Source organism: Sipha flava, unplaced genomic scaffold, assembly GCF_003268045.1.
Source record: "Sipha flava isolate LNK unplaced genomic scaffold, YSA_version1 32_pilon_pilon, whole genome shotgun sequence".
Classification (NCBI taxonomy): Eukaryota; Metazoa; Arthropoda; class Insecta; order Hemiptera; family Aphididae; genus Sipha; species Sipha flava.
This window is the reverse complement of record NW_020273018.1, coordinates 2,391,706-2,404,449: the sequence shown is the minus strand read 5'-3', so window position 1 is coordinate 2,404,449 and position 12,744 is coordinate 2,391,706. Positions and strand designations below refer to the sequence as shown.

The 12,744-nt window shown below is 29.1% G+C and overlaps 1 protein-coding gene across 1 annotated transcript; it reads left to right on the top strand.

Annotated features, from left to right (window-relative positions):
• The first annotated feature begins 2,659 nt into the window (after nucleotides 1-2,659).
• Nucleotides 2,660-6,337, top strand: LOC112686974 (cap-specific mRNA (nucleoside-2'-O-)-methyltransferase 2-like). The gene is made up of 11 exons (XM_025559470.1): nucleotides 2,660-2,915; nucleotides 3,454-3,774; nucleotides 3,836-4,036; nucleotides 4,121-4,232; nucleotides 4,313-4,525; nucleotides 4,602-4,861; nucleotides 5,044-5,229; nucleotides 5,340-5,497; nucleotides 5,624-5,864; nucleotides 5,958-6,150; nucleotides 6,243-6,337. The coding sequence occupies exons 1-11, from the start codon at nucleotides 2,721-2,723 to the stop codon at nucleotides 6,335-6,337; spliced, it is 2,175 nt and encodes a 724-aa protein (XP_025415255.1). The 5' UTR covers nucleotides 2,660-2,720.
• The last annotated feature ends 6,407 nt before the right edge of the window (nucleotides 6,338-12,744 follow it).

Here is a 12,744-nt window from a genome sequence, read left to right as displayed (position 1 = left end):
ATAATTATTTTTGTAATTTTTTAAAAAAGTATTTTAAGTTTATGTTCAAGTTTTATAAATCCTATTCTCAAATGAGTTATTAACAATTGCATAGAAACAAATTTATTTGTTTCATTTTTTTTTTTTTTTTAACAAACTTCAATGTGTTAGCTCTTTAATCGGTATGTTGAAAATATTGAAAAAAAAAAATCACATCATTCACACTATACATTTTATTGGCTATTAACAATAACGCGTTGTCATGACGTTTTAAAATTTAACTTTTCAATGAACAATAGTTCCTACGAATTATTTGTCACATCATCAACGGAGTTGTAAGTGAACCCGTACAATTTCCTTCATAAGTTTCATTATAACTTTAAAGTGTCAAGTATAAGCAGTTTTAACTTGACAATCAACTATTAACTGTTAACTATTTTTGCAATATCGCTGATCAGTGGTCGATTTGTCAACTTTTGAAATAGCGGGTTTGCCAATTACCAGAGATAGTCTATGCAGACGTCTATCGAGCAGATAGTTTCACCAGGTAAAAACGTTTAACTCTTTTCTTACCCTTTTTAAGCCTACATTATGAAATATTAAAAAAAAAATATTTTTAAGAATTAAAAAATAAATAAAAGAAAAAAAATTAAAAAAATATATTTGTTTTGTTTTTGTTTTTTTTTATCTTTACATCACACACATAAGCTTATTTTGCCAATAAATTGTACAGATTACATATTATCTTAATACAATCTAAAAAAAAAAATTTAAGAAAACTGTAAAAACAATTATTTTTGTAATTTATGAAAAAATTACTTAAGTTTTATAAACCTTATTCTTAAATGAATTATTAGAAATTGCCATAACAATTTTTTTTCAATCACCTTTTTCATTCTAGTATACTATACTTATAGACATGTGGAGATCTGTATTTCAGGGGTGTCTAATATACTTTTAGGCCTTATCTTAACAAAACGTGTAAGTATATTTAAAAAATTATAATTTATAAATAGCTAAATAAACATAAATCAAATTTTTTATTTAATATTGTCTTAATTCGTCCCAATTAATATGCATTCCTCGAATCTCATATATTATATTATATTTATCAAATAGCTATAATTATTTAGATTTGTGTTTTTTTAGTCAATTTCAGCTTTTATATTATATTATAATATTATATTAAGTTTTTGCACGAAAATTTAGTCTTAGTTTTTATACGAAATATAATTTTTTTTTTTTACTAAACATTTTAGAATAAATTACATTTAATTTAAACAATATCAGTTAAAATACGAACACCTTACACTTAAACTTAAGTTTTAGGGGCCTCATTTACAATATTTTGGGGAATGCCACCTGACACAATCGGCACCCCTTGTGGACACACCTATGATTATACTCTGATAACTGACCATTTTTAATTTGTAAGTTGTAAACATCGGTTTATATTTTTTATTTCAAAATAAATTCTTTGTAACATTATTGCTGCATACCATGTTTTGTGATTATACATAAATAGTTAAAGTTATAATTTAATTCGAGAACTTCAATTAATTCAAGTTTCGATAATGATTTGATATTGGATTTAATAAGAGTTGAAGTATTTTTATCATTAATACATCAGGTTAAACCTCATAATTAGCATACTACAAATATTTGAAGCGAGTGAGATGTGTACATAATACATTCCTCGTTGAAGTTTTGAAAGTAGATTTCGTTGAACCTTGTCGAATTTTCAATACATAAACATAACACTTCAAATAGCAACAATTTCGTGTTATAAAATACTTTTTGAGGGGCAAGTTCAATAATTTGACATGAGCGTTAAAATTCTTGCATTTATAGTAAATACACGTACATCGCTTCATTAAATCTACAAGCTCTGGACACCAAAAAAAAAACGCTAACTTAATAATAATGGGTAAAAAACATGGACTGTTCAAATAACAACACCTGTGGGTGCTCAGAGTACGGTTAGAATTTTTTTGCTTTAAAAACCGACAGTATGCCCGCCACCTTGATATACCGATCAGGTAATGCTTCGGATGGTAGATCGCCATAATTTATTTATTCAATGTCACAATTTTTTTGAGGCAAGTACGAGACATTCCCTCGTACTCAACAGCTCACGATATATTTTACACGTTTGTTTTGGATGGCCGTAAGACAGTCTCTTACGGTTACCCCTTATATAGGTGTAGAAAAAAAATAAAAATATTTTCTTACACTTCTTGACGTTTTGACTAATCCTTCCCCCCCCATGAGGACCCACCTTGTCGCGGTGGGGGGGGCTTGCGTCCCTCAACAGTTCCGAGAGCTATGCCAACGGTAGTTTACTACCAACAGGGTCTCCCATGTTGGACAGGTCGACGAACTGAGGGCTGACAAAGCGGTCCTCGACAAAGGGTAGGACGGGCTCTTCAGCCTTGGGTGGCAACCGTCCTAGAGGAAGGAAAACCTTGATCAAAAACCCCCTGGCAGTAGGGTTAAAATGCAGTGAAGGACATCACTTAAAAAACCAAAACATGCACTGTCAAAAGTCAACTCTTGGTACCACCTCAGGGGCGTCGGAACCCCAGAGGTCGGCAGGAGTGGGTGGTTCCGGTGTCAAAACCGGAACCAACGTAGCGGGCCCACTCCGGTCGTCATCCAGCGACCGCGAGGGTGCGGGGGTGGTCGTCCAGGCCCCCGCTACTCTATCCAATACTGGAACGAGGAAAAGACGACTAGATAGTATGGAACAGTCCTCCAACTCGGGTTGGTCGGGATATGATAAATCTTTCAAAAGGAGACCATACTACAACACTTGTGGAAAACGATCGCTATACGACCAAGTTGATCAACTGTTTTTAAAGAAGTTTACAATGGATAAGTCCAACAAGTGGGAACTTCCAAAAACAAACACTATGCTAAGTCAAAGGAAATGGGAGGTAAATAAATATATATTATTGTTTAAAACTATATGTATAAATAAATTTCAATCAAATTTATAGATGCAATATAATTTATTTAAACTTATCATGCCACATTTTTATGACCAAACTTTAAAAATAAAGATATTCCCTCTATAGCATTGTACAACATATTTTATTATATTCAAATTTATTTCGGTATGAGTCTACGTTTGCAAATAGTACAGTGTTTATGACTTTAAATATATCCCTGTGTAGGTTATATTATTACCTATTAATTATCCTTGTGAATAAACTTTTTACCCACTTGTATGATTATATTTTGAAACATTAACAATTTTGCAATTTAGTGACATAAAATTTTGTGTTTAATAAATGAAATGATAAGCTTTGAAAAAATTAAAAGAAGGATAACGCATTTTTTTATAGAAATAAGCTGTCCTTAACTTTTCATCACCATTCTTTTCTTACCTGAATATTTGGAGAAATTATAGAAGTCCTAGTCATGTACTTGTTAAATCAAATTATGATTAAGTATTTTTTTTTTTTTTTTTAGTTATCAGATTTTATTACTTTAAAAAAATCATTAAATATCGTCAAAGACAAACTTGATGATTTCAACTTGATGGAATGGCATAAAAATACCAAACAAAGTAATCCAGCCGATAAAGTTTTCTATAAGGTTAGAGGAGCTGGGCGTCCTGAGTTATTGACTACAGCTTGGTTGAAGTTTTATGAACTATTAAATGATAATGATGTTATACCTCAAAAGAGTATTGATGATGGTAAACTCTGTAGTGTTCATCTTTGTGAAGCTCCAGGAGCGTTTATTGCTGCTCTAAACCATTTTATTTGTAACAGACATATTAATGTTGAAGTAAGTGTTCTTTTATAATTTTTTTCGTTTACTAACTTATTATTTATTTTTTTTTTCTTAGTGGGATTGGATCGGTGTTTCTTTGAATCCGTATCATGAGGGGAATGGTAGTACTGATATGATTAGCGATGATAGATTCATGTTTCATACAATGAGCCATTGGTTTTTCGGTAAGGATCAAACAGGAGATATTTTCCAAAAAGACTTCTATAAGGATCTTTGTACCTATGTTAAAAAACGTTTTAGAAAAAAAGCAAGCATGGTAAGAATAACATTACGTTAATTTTAATTATATTTAAATAAGTTTTAATAGTTATACTTAAGTTTGATTTTTATATTTTTTCAGGTAACAGCTGACGGTAGTATAGATTGTCAAAATAACCCGAATGAACAAGAAGATCTAGTCACGCGTTTGCAGTTAGTCGAGACAATGGTCGCCCTAATGATACTCGAAAAAGGTAATACTAACCTTTTTTTATTAGTTTTAGTTTTACAGTTTTTAATAATAATATTTTTACTGACATTAATTTTATTTCAGGTGGTACATTTATTCTGAAAATGTTTACCATTTTTGAATGTAATACATTATGTCGAATGTATTTGTTGTGTTGTGCTTTTGACTCGGTACAGATTAAAAAACCGTTAACAAGTAAACAAGGAAATTCTGAGATATATGTTGTTTGTCGAGGTTTTAAGGGATTGCAATGCGTAGAACCTTTGATACATACATTTTTCTCCACTTCTAATCGCAGTAAGTTTTGTCAAATTTTAAGTTATCAAATTATTATATAATTGTAATCTATAACAATTATGTTTTATAATTTTAGCGCTGTCTGATAACTGTTTGTTTCCATTGAGCGAGTTGCCAAAAGATTTCTTGTCATCTGTATATAAATGTTCCAAATATTTTAGTGAATTGCAAATGCAAGTTATAGAGAATAACATAAAATGGTTTTACCAGAAAACTGAAAATGATATTAAATCATTAACAGAGTTACAGTATTGTGTCGCTAACACATATGTCAATAGATTTCGAATAAAACCAATTAGCCCTTCTCAGGAAATTGTTGGACTAAATAAACTTAGGGTATGATTTATAGTATTTAATTTTTTTTTTTTTTAGTTAACTTTCATTGATATATTGCCTATAGTGAATTGTTTTTTGGGAGTTAAATCTCAAAATTTCAAATAAATATTTTATTTTAATTTAACGTTGAAACATTTAAAAATTAAATTATGATTAACACAAAATTATTTATTATTGAATAGGCCATTCAGTTCGAACTACCGAAAGTTTCGACAACGAAAACAGATATGAATTGTTCATTTACCGAAAAAATGCGTCGAGTAGAATACCGAGAATTAGATGAAGCTAAATTACTTCAAGATCAAGTGAACAATTATAAGCAAACTCCATGGAATTATGATAAAGAAGTATCGTGGTATACCGCAAAGGTTAGTAGAATTATAAAAATTATATATATATTTAAATATAAAATAATTATATAATTTATAAATTTATTTAAAACTAAACGATAATTTGATATTTTGTTTTTTTTTTATAGGATGCCAAAATTGACTTGTTGAGTGTGAATATGCAAATGGGTAAACCTGTTTCTATAATTCGTAACTCAAAGTTTTGTGTCAATGAACTTATTGATTACAACAATCGAGCAAGATCATTGTTTACGGTTCCAACAGATGACGCTATTAAGCGTAGAGAGTAAGTTTTTAATTTTTCAACCTATGTAAATAAAATTATACTTCACTTTGATAATAAGTATAAATATAATATTAATATATTATTTTTAATATTAATATTTATTTTTTTCTCTCTTATGTGTTACAGATATTTTCGGCTTAAAATTCCAAAACAAGCGATCCATGGTCGATTGATTGTTTGTGATGTAACATCGATTTATGCCAATGATTGTTTAAACAATTGTAGAAAACAGCTTGACTCTCTGACTTTAATTTTAGAATCATTGATGAAACTTAAAGCTTCTGACAGTTTTTTGTTAATCGGATATCCATTACTTTCTCAAGTTAATGTTGGTGTTTTCTATGTGCTTGTTAATATGTTCCTTAAGGTATTTATAATTTATGTACTAGAATTTTTAAATTTTCTTTTCCCCTTTTCCCAATGTAATTTGTATTTAATTTTTATTTTTAATTTCTTTCAGACCGGAGTGATCAAACCTGTTGAAATGGGTCATGCTTTTGTGTTTTGTGCAAAACTTAATGGCAAAAGTATAGATAATTTAATTTCCGTTTTAACAAATGTAAAAGAACATATCAAGGATCTTAATATTACAGAAATTCTTGAAAATCAAGGCCAATCCTTACTTTCCTTTTTTCCGATCGATAAACTTATGTGTAAGTTTTTATTTCTTATTTTAGATAAAACTAATATTTGCCAATGTTTTATTATTTTCAAGCTATAACTTAAATGTGATTTTATGTTTCAGATGAATCCATTTATAAAGACATTGTTACCGTTAATTGTTTGATTATCATCAATGACGTGAAAAAAACTATTTCTTCTTATTTGCAACAAAATTGACCATGAATGTTGTTTTTTTGATTATTTTATTAATTTTTTATTTTTTATTAACATTTTTTTTTCTTTTTTTTTTTTGATGTTGATATTCTATTCATTTTATTAATTATTATTGTTCCATTTGTGTAAATTTCAGCTTTTTCAAATTTATACTTTTTATTGTATTTCATTCTTTTGAAAAAAGATTTATATTGTTAAAGATTGAAATTATTACTTTGTATAATTAATTACTTTTTTATGTTAAATGATTATAATGTGATGTACAACAATAACTTTTTTTATAAATCTGTTACTATTTATTTTGTTAAATATAAAATATTCATATCATATAATAATATATGTATTTTACTGTACTGTACACTAAAGATATATTAGAGAAGACATTTACATCGACAACTAAAGTTGTTAGAGAAACCGCCCGTTGACGAAACTTCTTAGGGGGTTTCATTATTCGTTTGTAGGTGTTAAGTGGAGAAAATAACGCGACACCAATTTCTTTTTAGCCTCTAAGGGAAAGCACAGGAGAAGGGATATCGGAAATAGGTAAATATAAGTCTTTTTCGAAGTCCTTTAGATTATTATTTTATGAATTATGGTACCGAGTATAGTAATTTGTAGCGAATACTGTGCACAAATAATTTGTAGCAATTTATAGAACGCAGAGCCGTCCCGAAGGGGAGTCTTTGGGGGATGTATCGTCCCCTCTCCCAACGAAAACACCAGTCGGCGGTCGGACTTGTTTCATTATAACCTTAAAGGACCTAATTTTACTTACGGAAAACAAATATTACATATTTCTCAATACAGTGTATACATGAATAAAATTCATAGAACAGCTTATTATATAACACTTATTACATTTATATAACAGCTTATAACCACAATATGCACTGTCAAAAATCAACTATTGGTACCACCTCAAGGGCTTCGGAACCCCAGAGGTCGGCAGGTGTAGGTGGTTTCGGTGTCAAAAGCGGAACCAACGTAGCGGGCCCACTCCGGTCGTCATCCAGCGACTACGAGGGTGCGGGGGTGGCCGTCCAGGTCCCCACTACTCTATCCATTACTGGAATGAGGAAAAGACGACTAGATAGTATGGAACAGTCCTCCAAGTCGGGTTGGTCGGGATATGATAAATCTTCCAAAAGGAAAACACACATCAACACTTGTGGAAAACGATTGCTATACGACCAAGTTGATCAACTGTTCTTAAAGAAGTTTACAATGGATAAATCCAACAAGAATGAACTTTTTGCCCGTCATTTGTATATTATTATAGAACTTTGTAAGCCAGGTTTCACTTTGGGTTCACAATTTTTAATTAATTCAGAGTAAATAGTGTCTACATCCGCCGATTTTCCATTTTAAAGCTAGTTGTGACATCGGGTATACCTTCTACAGTGAAGTCTGAAACTAGTTAGATCTTTCGTCGGAGCTCAACTTGATTCTAAACTCTACAATTGTGAAACTATACTGAACAATGATCTTCAAACCTTAAATACTTACTTCAAGAATTGGAGAATACGACCAAATCCTGACAAAACCGAATCTATCGCAGTTTCCCTAAATAATGAGTTAACTAATGCCAAATTACATATTCCTTTCAGCAACCGTAACATCGCAGTATCTCATATCCTGAATATATAGGAATTACCCTAGACCATTGATTCTCATTATTTTCTCGTTTATGTCACCTTTAGCCACTAGAATAAAATACCGCATCCCCTAACATCAAAATAAAATAATCTTAACTGTGTATTTTAGAATAATTTTTGAAATAACAAAAAAAAAAAAAAAATACAGTATACAGAAAAATAATAAGTAAACTTACAATTTATTTGAGTTTCAAGGATTAATAAACATTGTCAGTTAAAAATTTAAATTTACAAATTAAAAAAAAATAAGAGGAAAAATAATAATGATTTGAATGAAAACTGATGAGCAATTGAGCCCTGGTAGTTTTTACAAAGTTGAGGAAGTCGAGAGTTGATGGTGGAAATACCGAGTCTCATATTGTCTTCTAGAGTTGTAGAGCTATAATACTACATATCTAGCGACTGCAAAATAACTGACTAACGACCCCCACCCCTAGTTAAATCAATAAGATAATCGATAATGCAGCGATTTCGCAAATCAAAATACTTCACGTATTTATCAGATCTAAATAATATAGACACAAACATAAAGGTATGCTATTTACATGACAGTTGTGGCAATAATATGATTTTATTAAAATTAATTATTTTTTTATTTTTTTCCTTTTCCCTAGGAGATTTTGTGTCATCCTTACACTGCGTCCATATCACCCATGGTTGGCATATCATCCCGGTTGAGAACTAATGCCCTAAATCGATTCCTCACTTTTAAAAATCACATACCAACACCGAGGTCAAAGATATACGCAAGAAAAAATATAATTCAAAAACTAGCTGGCACTGATGGGGCGCAGATCATCATTTAAATCATCATTATCATTCATTGTTCTTACTCTCTCAAATATCTTTATATTATATTGTATTTAAATATAATTTATAATCATTAGTTATGCTACACAAATAAACAATAAGACATTAAATTCTAATGAACCAATACAAAACCAATACAATTTATGTTAATATTTTTATTGTGTTATTTTATTCAACTAGAATGAATAGTACTCTACTAGATCTACTAGGTACATTAAACGTACAAAATGCTAAAAAATATATATAAGTATTGAAAGTTTCATATTAAAACGCTCAGAATAAATAAATTTAATTTAATAATTGGATTTACAATGTTCCAAACCACCACCAAAATAAAATTAACTTCCTTTTCAACGCAGATTTAAATCTAATAATCACACAACAAAATGCATTACAGTTTTTACGGAATGAATTATTAACTACTTATATATATGTAACGTTTTTTTTCTCGATTTTAAAATGAACATTGATTTAGGAGAGTCGAGTTATTTTATAATTTCATATTTACTTATATCTATAAACTTCTTATACAAATACCTAATTATATTAAAGACATAATTAACGGCCAAGGTGCGGATTTATAGTGTAATTAATAATTAAACTATTGAGACTTTATATAGTACTTACGTGTATAGTTAGATCGTAGACAGGAGACGAGATTATTATTATTTATATTTAATACTGTCAAATCACAATACGGTATAATGCATTATGTTTTTGTTTCCGTATTTTTTCATATTTTTGTATTTTATCCCTATTATTCACATTCGCGTTTCAATGCTCGTCGTTAACGGTCGTCTTTCCATCAGTCTTTGCACCGATAAACCACGTTATAAGTTTCTTAGTTTTATATCAAGGTGGATATATAGAGGTGTAAACAGCTCCTATATTGTACCCAAGGTATATATATATTCTATATATATTATATATATAATAATATATATATATTATATATTCTATATATACCTAAGGTATATATATATAGGTATATATATATATTCTATATATCCACCTTGATCTGTTCATTCAACTATTCGAGCGAAAATATAGGGTTTAATATTATACAATACCGCTATGGTATTATAATAATTTCTCCAGTCAACTAATACTATTTAATAGTAATATATATATATATATATATCATTTTAGTTTCCGTAAATATCTATAGATAACTACATTACCGTACACTTACAGCTTAAACGACAGAGGATTACACACGTGTAAACGATGATGACCTATATCGTATATTATATTACATTATTAATGTTTGACCTCTGATAGTATCGTTTTTATATATATATATAAGAGAATTTGCGTAACATTATAAATGAGCATACGAGACGATTGGGTCTTATGGGAAGGTCGACCGACGCGATGACTTTAAAGACGAATAGTCGTTTTAATGCTTTGAAACACTTTTTAGCATAAAATATATGTACACGTGTAGCCATCATCAATAATCATAATATAGGTCGACAACGACAGTCTTATGCAGAATGTAACAGGAAGTTCTGACACTTTTACATTTCATCTGTTATAAAAATCTTCAGACGTTTCGGTTATCTGTATATATAAAATTATTTGTCCTGGATGATTCATCATCGCCTAGCCGGAACCGTTGAAGCTATGAGTATAGCATTTGAACAGTAATTTTATTTTACGATGTAGACACTCACTAAGAAAACATTTGCCAAGCCTTTTCCGCTGAAACTACATATATTGTACTGAAGCTATGAGTTTGAAATTTAATCAACAAGTTCATTTTATGATGTAAAAAACCCCTAAAGATATTTCAAAATTCAACCTTTACTAGGGTTAAAAGGGTCAGAAGTGGTATAAATTAAAAAAAATTGATTGACAATTTATATTTTTATATGCACCTTGGTCAGTGCATTTGCTATAATTATTTATGTAGTTATTGATAAAACTGTATCACAAGGCCGTAACTGGAAAAAATTTCGGGGAAGGTCTAACATTATTATTTAATACAATTTATAGTTAATAAACTATATTCACCGCTAAAATGTTTCTACATTTAAAAATTTCGGGGGGGGGGGGGTTCCGGACCCCCTAGTTACGGCCTTGCTGTATCATAAAGATATTACAGATATGTTGTTTATTATACCTGTTTGTTTAAGTTAATATAATAATTAATTTAATGAGACCACTAATAATTGATATGTCTCGGATATATATTAATGCCTATATTCAGCCCTTTATCGATAACACAAAAAATTGATAAAATAAAAAGTTATACGTAGGTAACGCAAAAAACTGTACAAGGGCGAAGCCAGGTTATTCAGCTATTATCTTGTATATACTCTGTGGCTGTATACGTGTCCGAACAGCATAACTAAAATAATTGTAACCCAGTCTCTATAAAAGCATTTAAGCTTTTTACAACTCTTTGTTATTAACTAAGTGTTAACACAAAAAATGTATATAAACACGCTTTCAGAAGAACCAAATAATAATAAAAATTAAAATATATATGATGAATAGTGCCCAGAAGTTATTGTACTAAAAATTAGTGATGGAAACAATCGAGAGAAAATATTGAAAATATTGGATTATTTGATGTAATAGATTGTTCTCGATTGTTTTGGAAATTATCGAGCAATTTTCTCGGTATTGAATTCAGTTGAAATATATTCCTTTTTCAAATACAACCACAGACTAAGATACCTTAGTTAATTAATCTATGTTAATAAGTTATTATTAAAACGAACGAGCAATTTCATAATATAGTTTTACACTACTACTTACTAAAATTTTCAATTTTTATTTAGAAATCAGTAAATAGTTAATATCTACTAAGTACTAACCGAGAGATTTTTTTCGAGTGAATCACTTTATTATTGAATCTTCTCGATTGCCAACCACTCGACTGTCGAAATCACTCGATTTTTCCCATCACTAGGTACTATAAATCATTAAAATTAATTGTGTTATTTCAATAAAAGATATTCAAACTTCCACTTAAAAAATTCGTTATTGTTGAAAAAATACTCAAAGTTGTAGTTAAAAATTACAATATACTTTTTTATTTACCAAAACAACTACCTATTTAAAAAAAAAATTGTACAAATATCACGTTACTAATGTGAGTTATTTTAAAAAATATTTCAAAATAAAAATCCACACTAATATTGGAATAGTGGTTTTAATCTAATCTTTCAGGGGCCTACAAAAAATCAAGCAAAATTTAAAAACTTTTCATTCGTACAATTTTTATTTTATTTTTCAATACACATATATGTGCATACATGTCACCTTAAAAATAATTGTGGATAAATTATCCACAGTTTATTCTTGCGGGATAAATTATTTTTTTAAGTTCTCAAACTCAAAAGACCTCCGATTTGAGGACAGCAAAGTTGTGCAATTCGTATTATCAAATAATATTTATACTACTGCCATCACAAAAAAAGATACCCAAAATAACCATAAATTATTATTTTTTTTTTATTATATTAATCTGACATAGCCCCCCCCCCCCCATTGTTATCTTATTACTTAAGAAAAAGAAAAAAATTAAATCAAGTGAATAATATTTTAAATTATCTAAAATTGTATTATAAATGAGGAAAATCAACAAAATCAAAAAAATTCCAAAAATTAAATAAGGTTGCACTAAACATTTTTAGACTTAATTCGTACTTGCATGAACAAATGTATTAACTACTTAGCAATAAATTTGAACAATAGAATAACAACTTCCGATGCCTAATGATGAATAAAATAAACTATGTGTATGCATAGTATATATATGATACATTATATAATAATAAACACATGCATAAAGTATTGCAAAACGGTTGCCAAGATTTTTCGCACGCCCTTGTCATAATAATAACTGTAATAACACTTTACTCGATGTACTGTATTTACTTGTTTTTTCACTTTAAGAGATATTCGTTTATATATATATATATATATATATAT

What these genes read in the sequence shown, in the direction of transcription:
- LOC112686974 (XM_025559470.1), top strand. Translation starts at nt 2,721, where the DNA reads ATGGAACAGTCCTCCAACTCGGGTTGGTCGGGATATGATAAATCTTTC. An exon ending in TATCGTGGTATACCGCAAAG is followed by an intron (nt 5,230 to 5,339) that starts GTTAGTAGAATT and finishes TTTTTTTTATAG; the next exon opens with GATGCCAAAATTGACTTGTT. An exon ending in GACGCTATTAAGCGTAGAGA is followed by an intron (nt 5,498 to 5,623) that starts GTAAGTTTTTAA and finishes TATGTGTTACAG; the next exon opens with ATATTTTCGGCTTAAAATTC.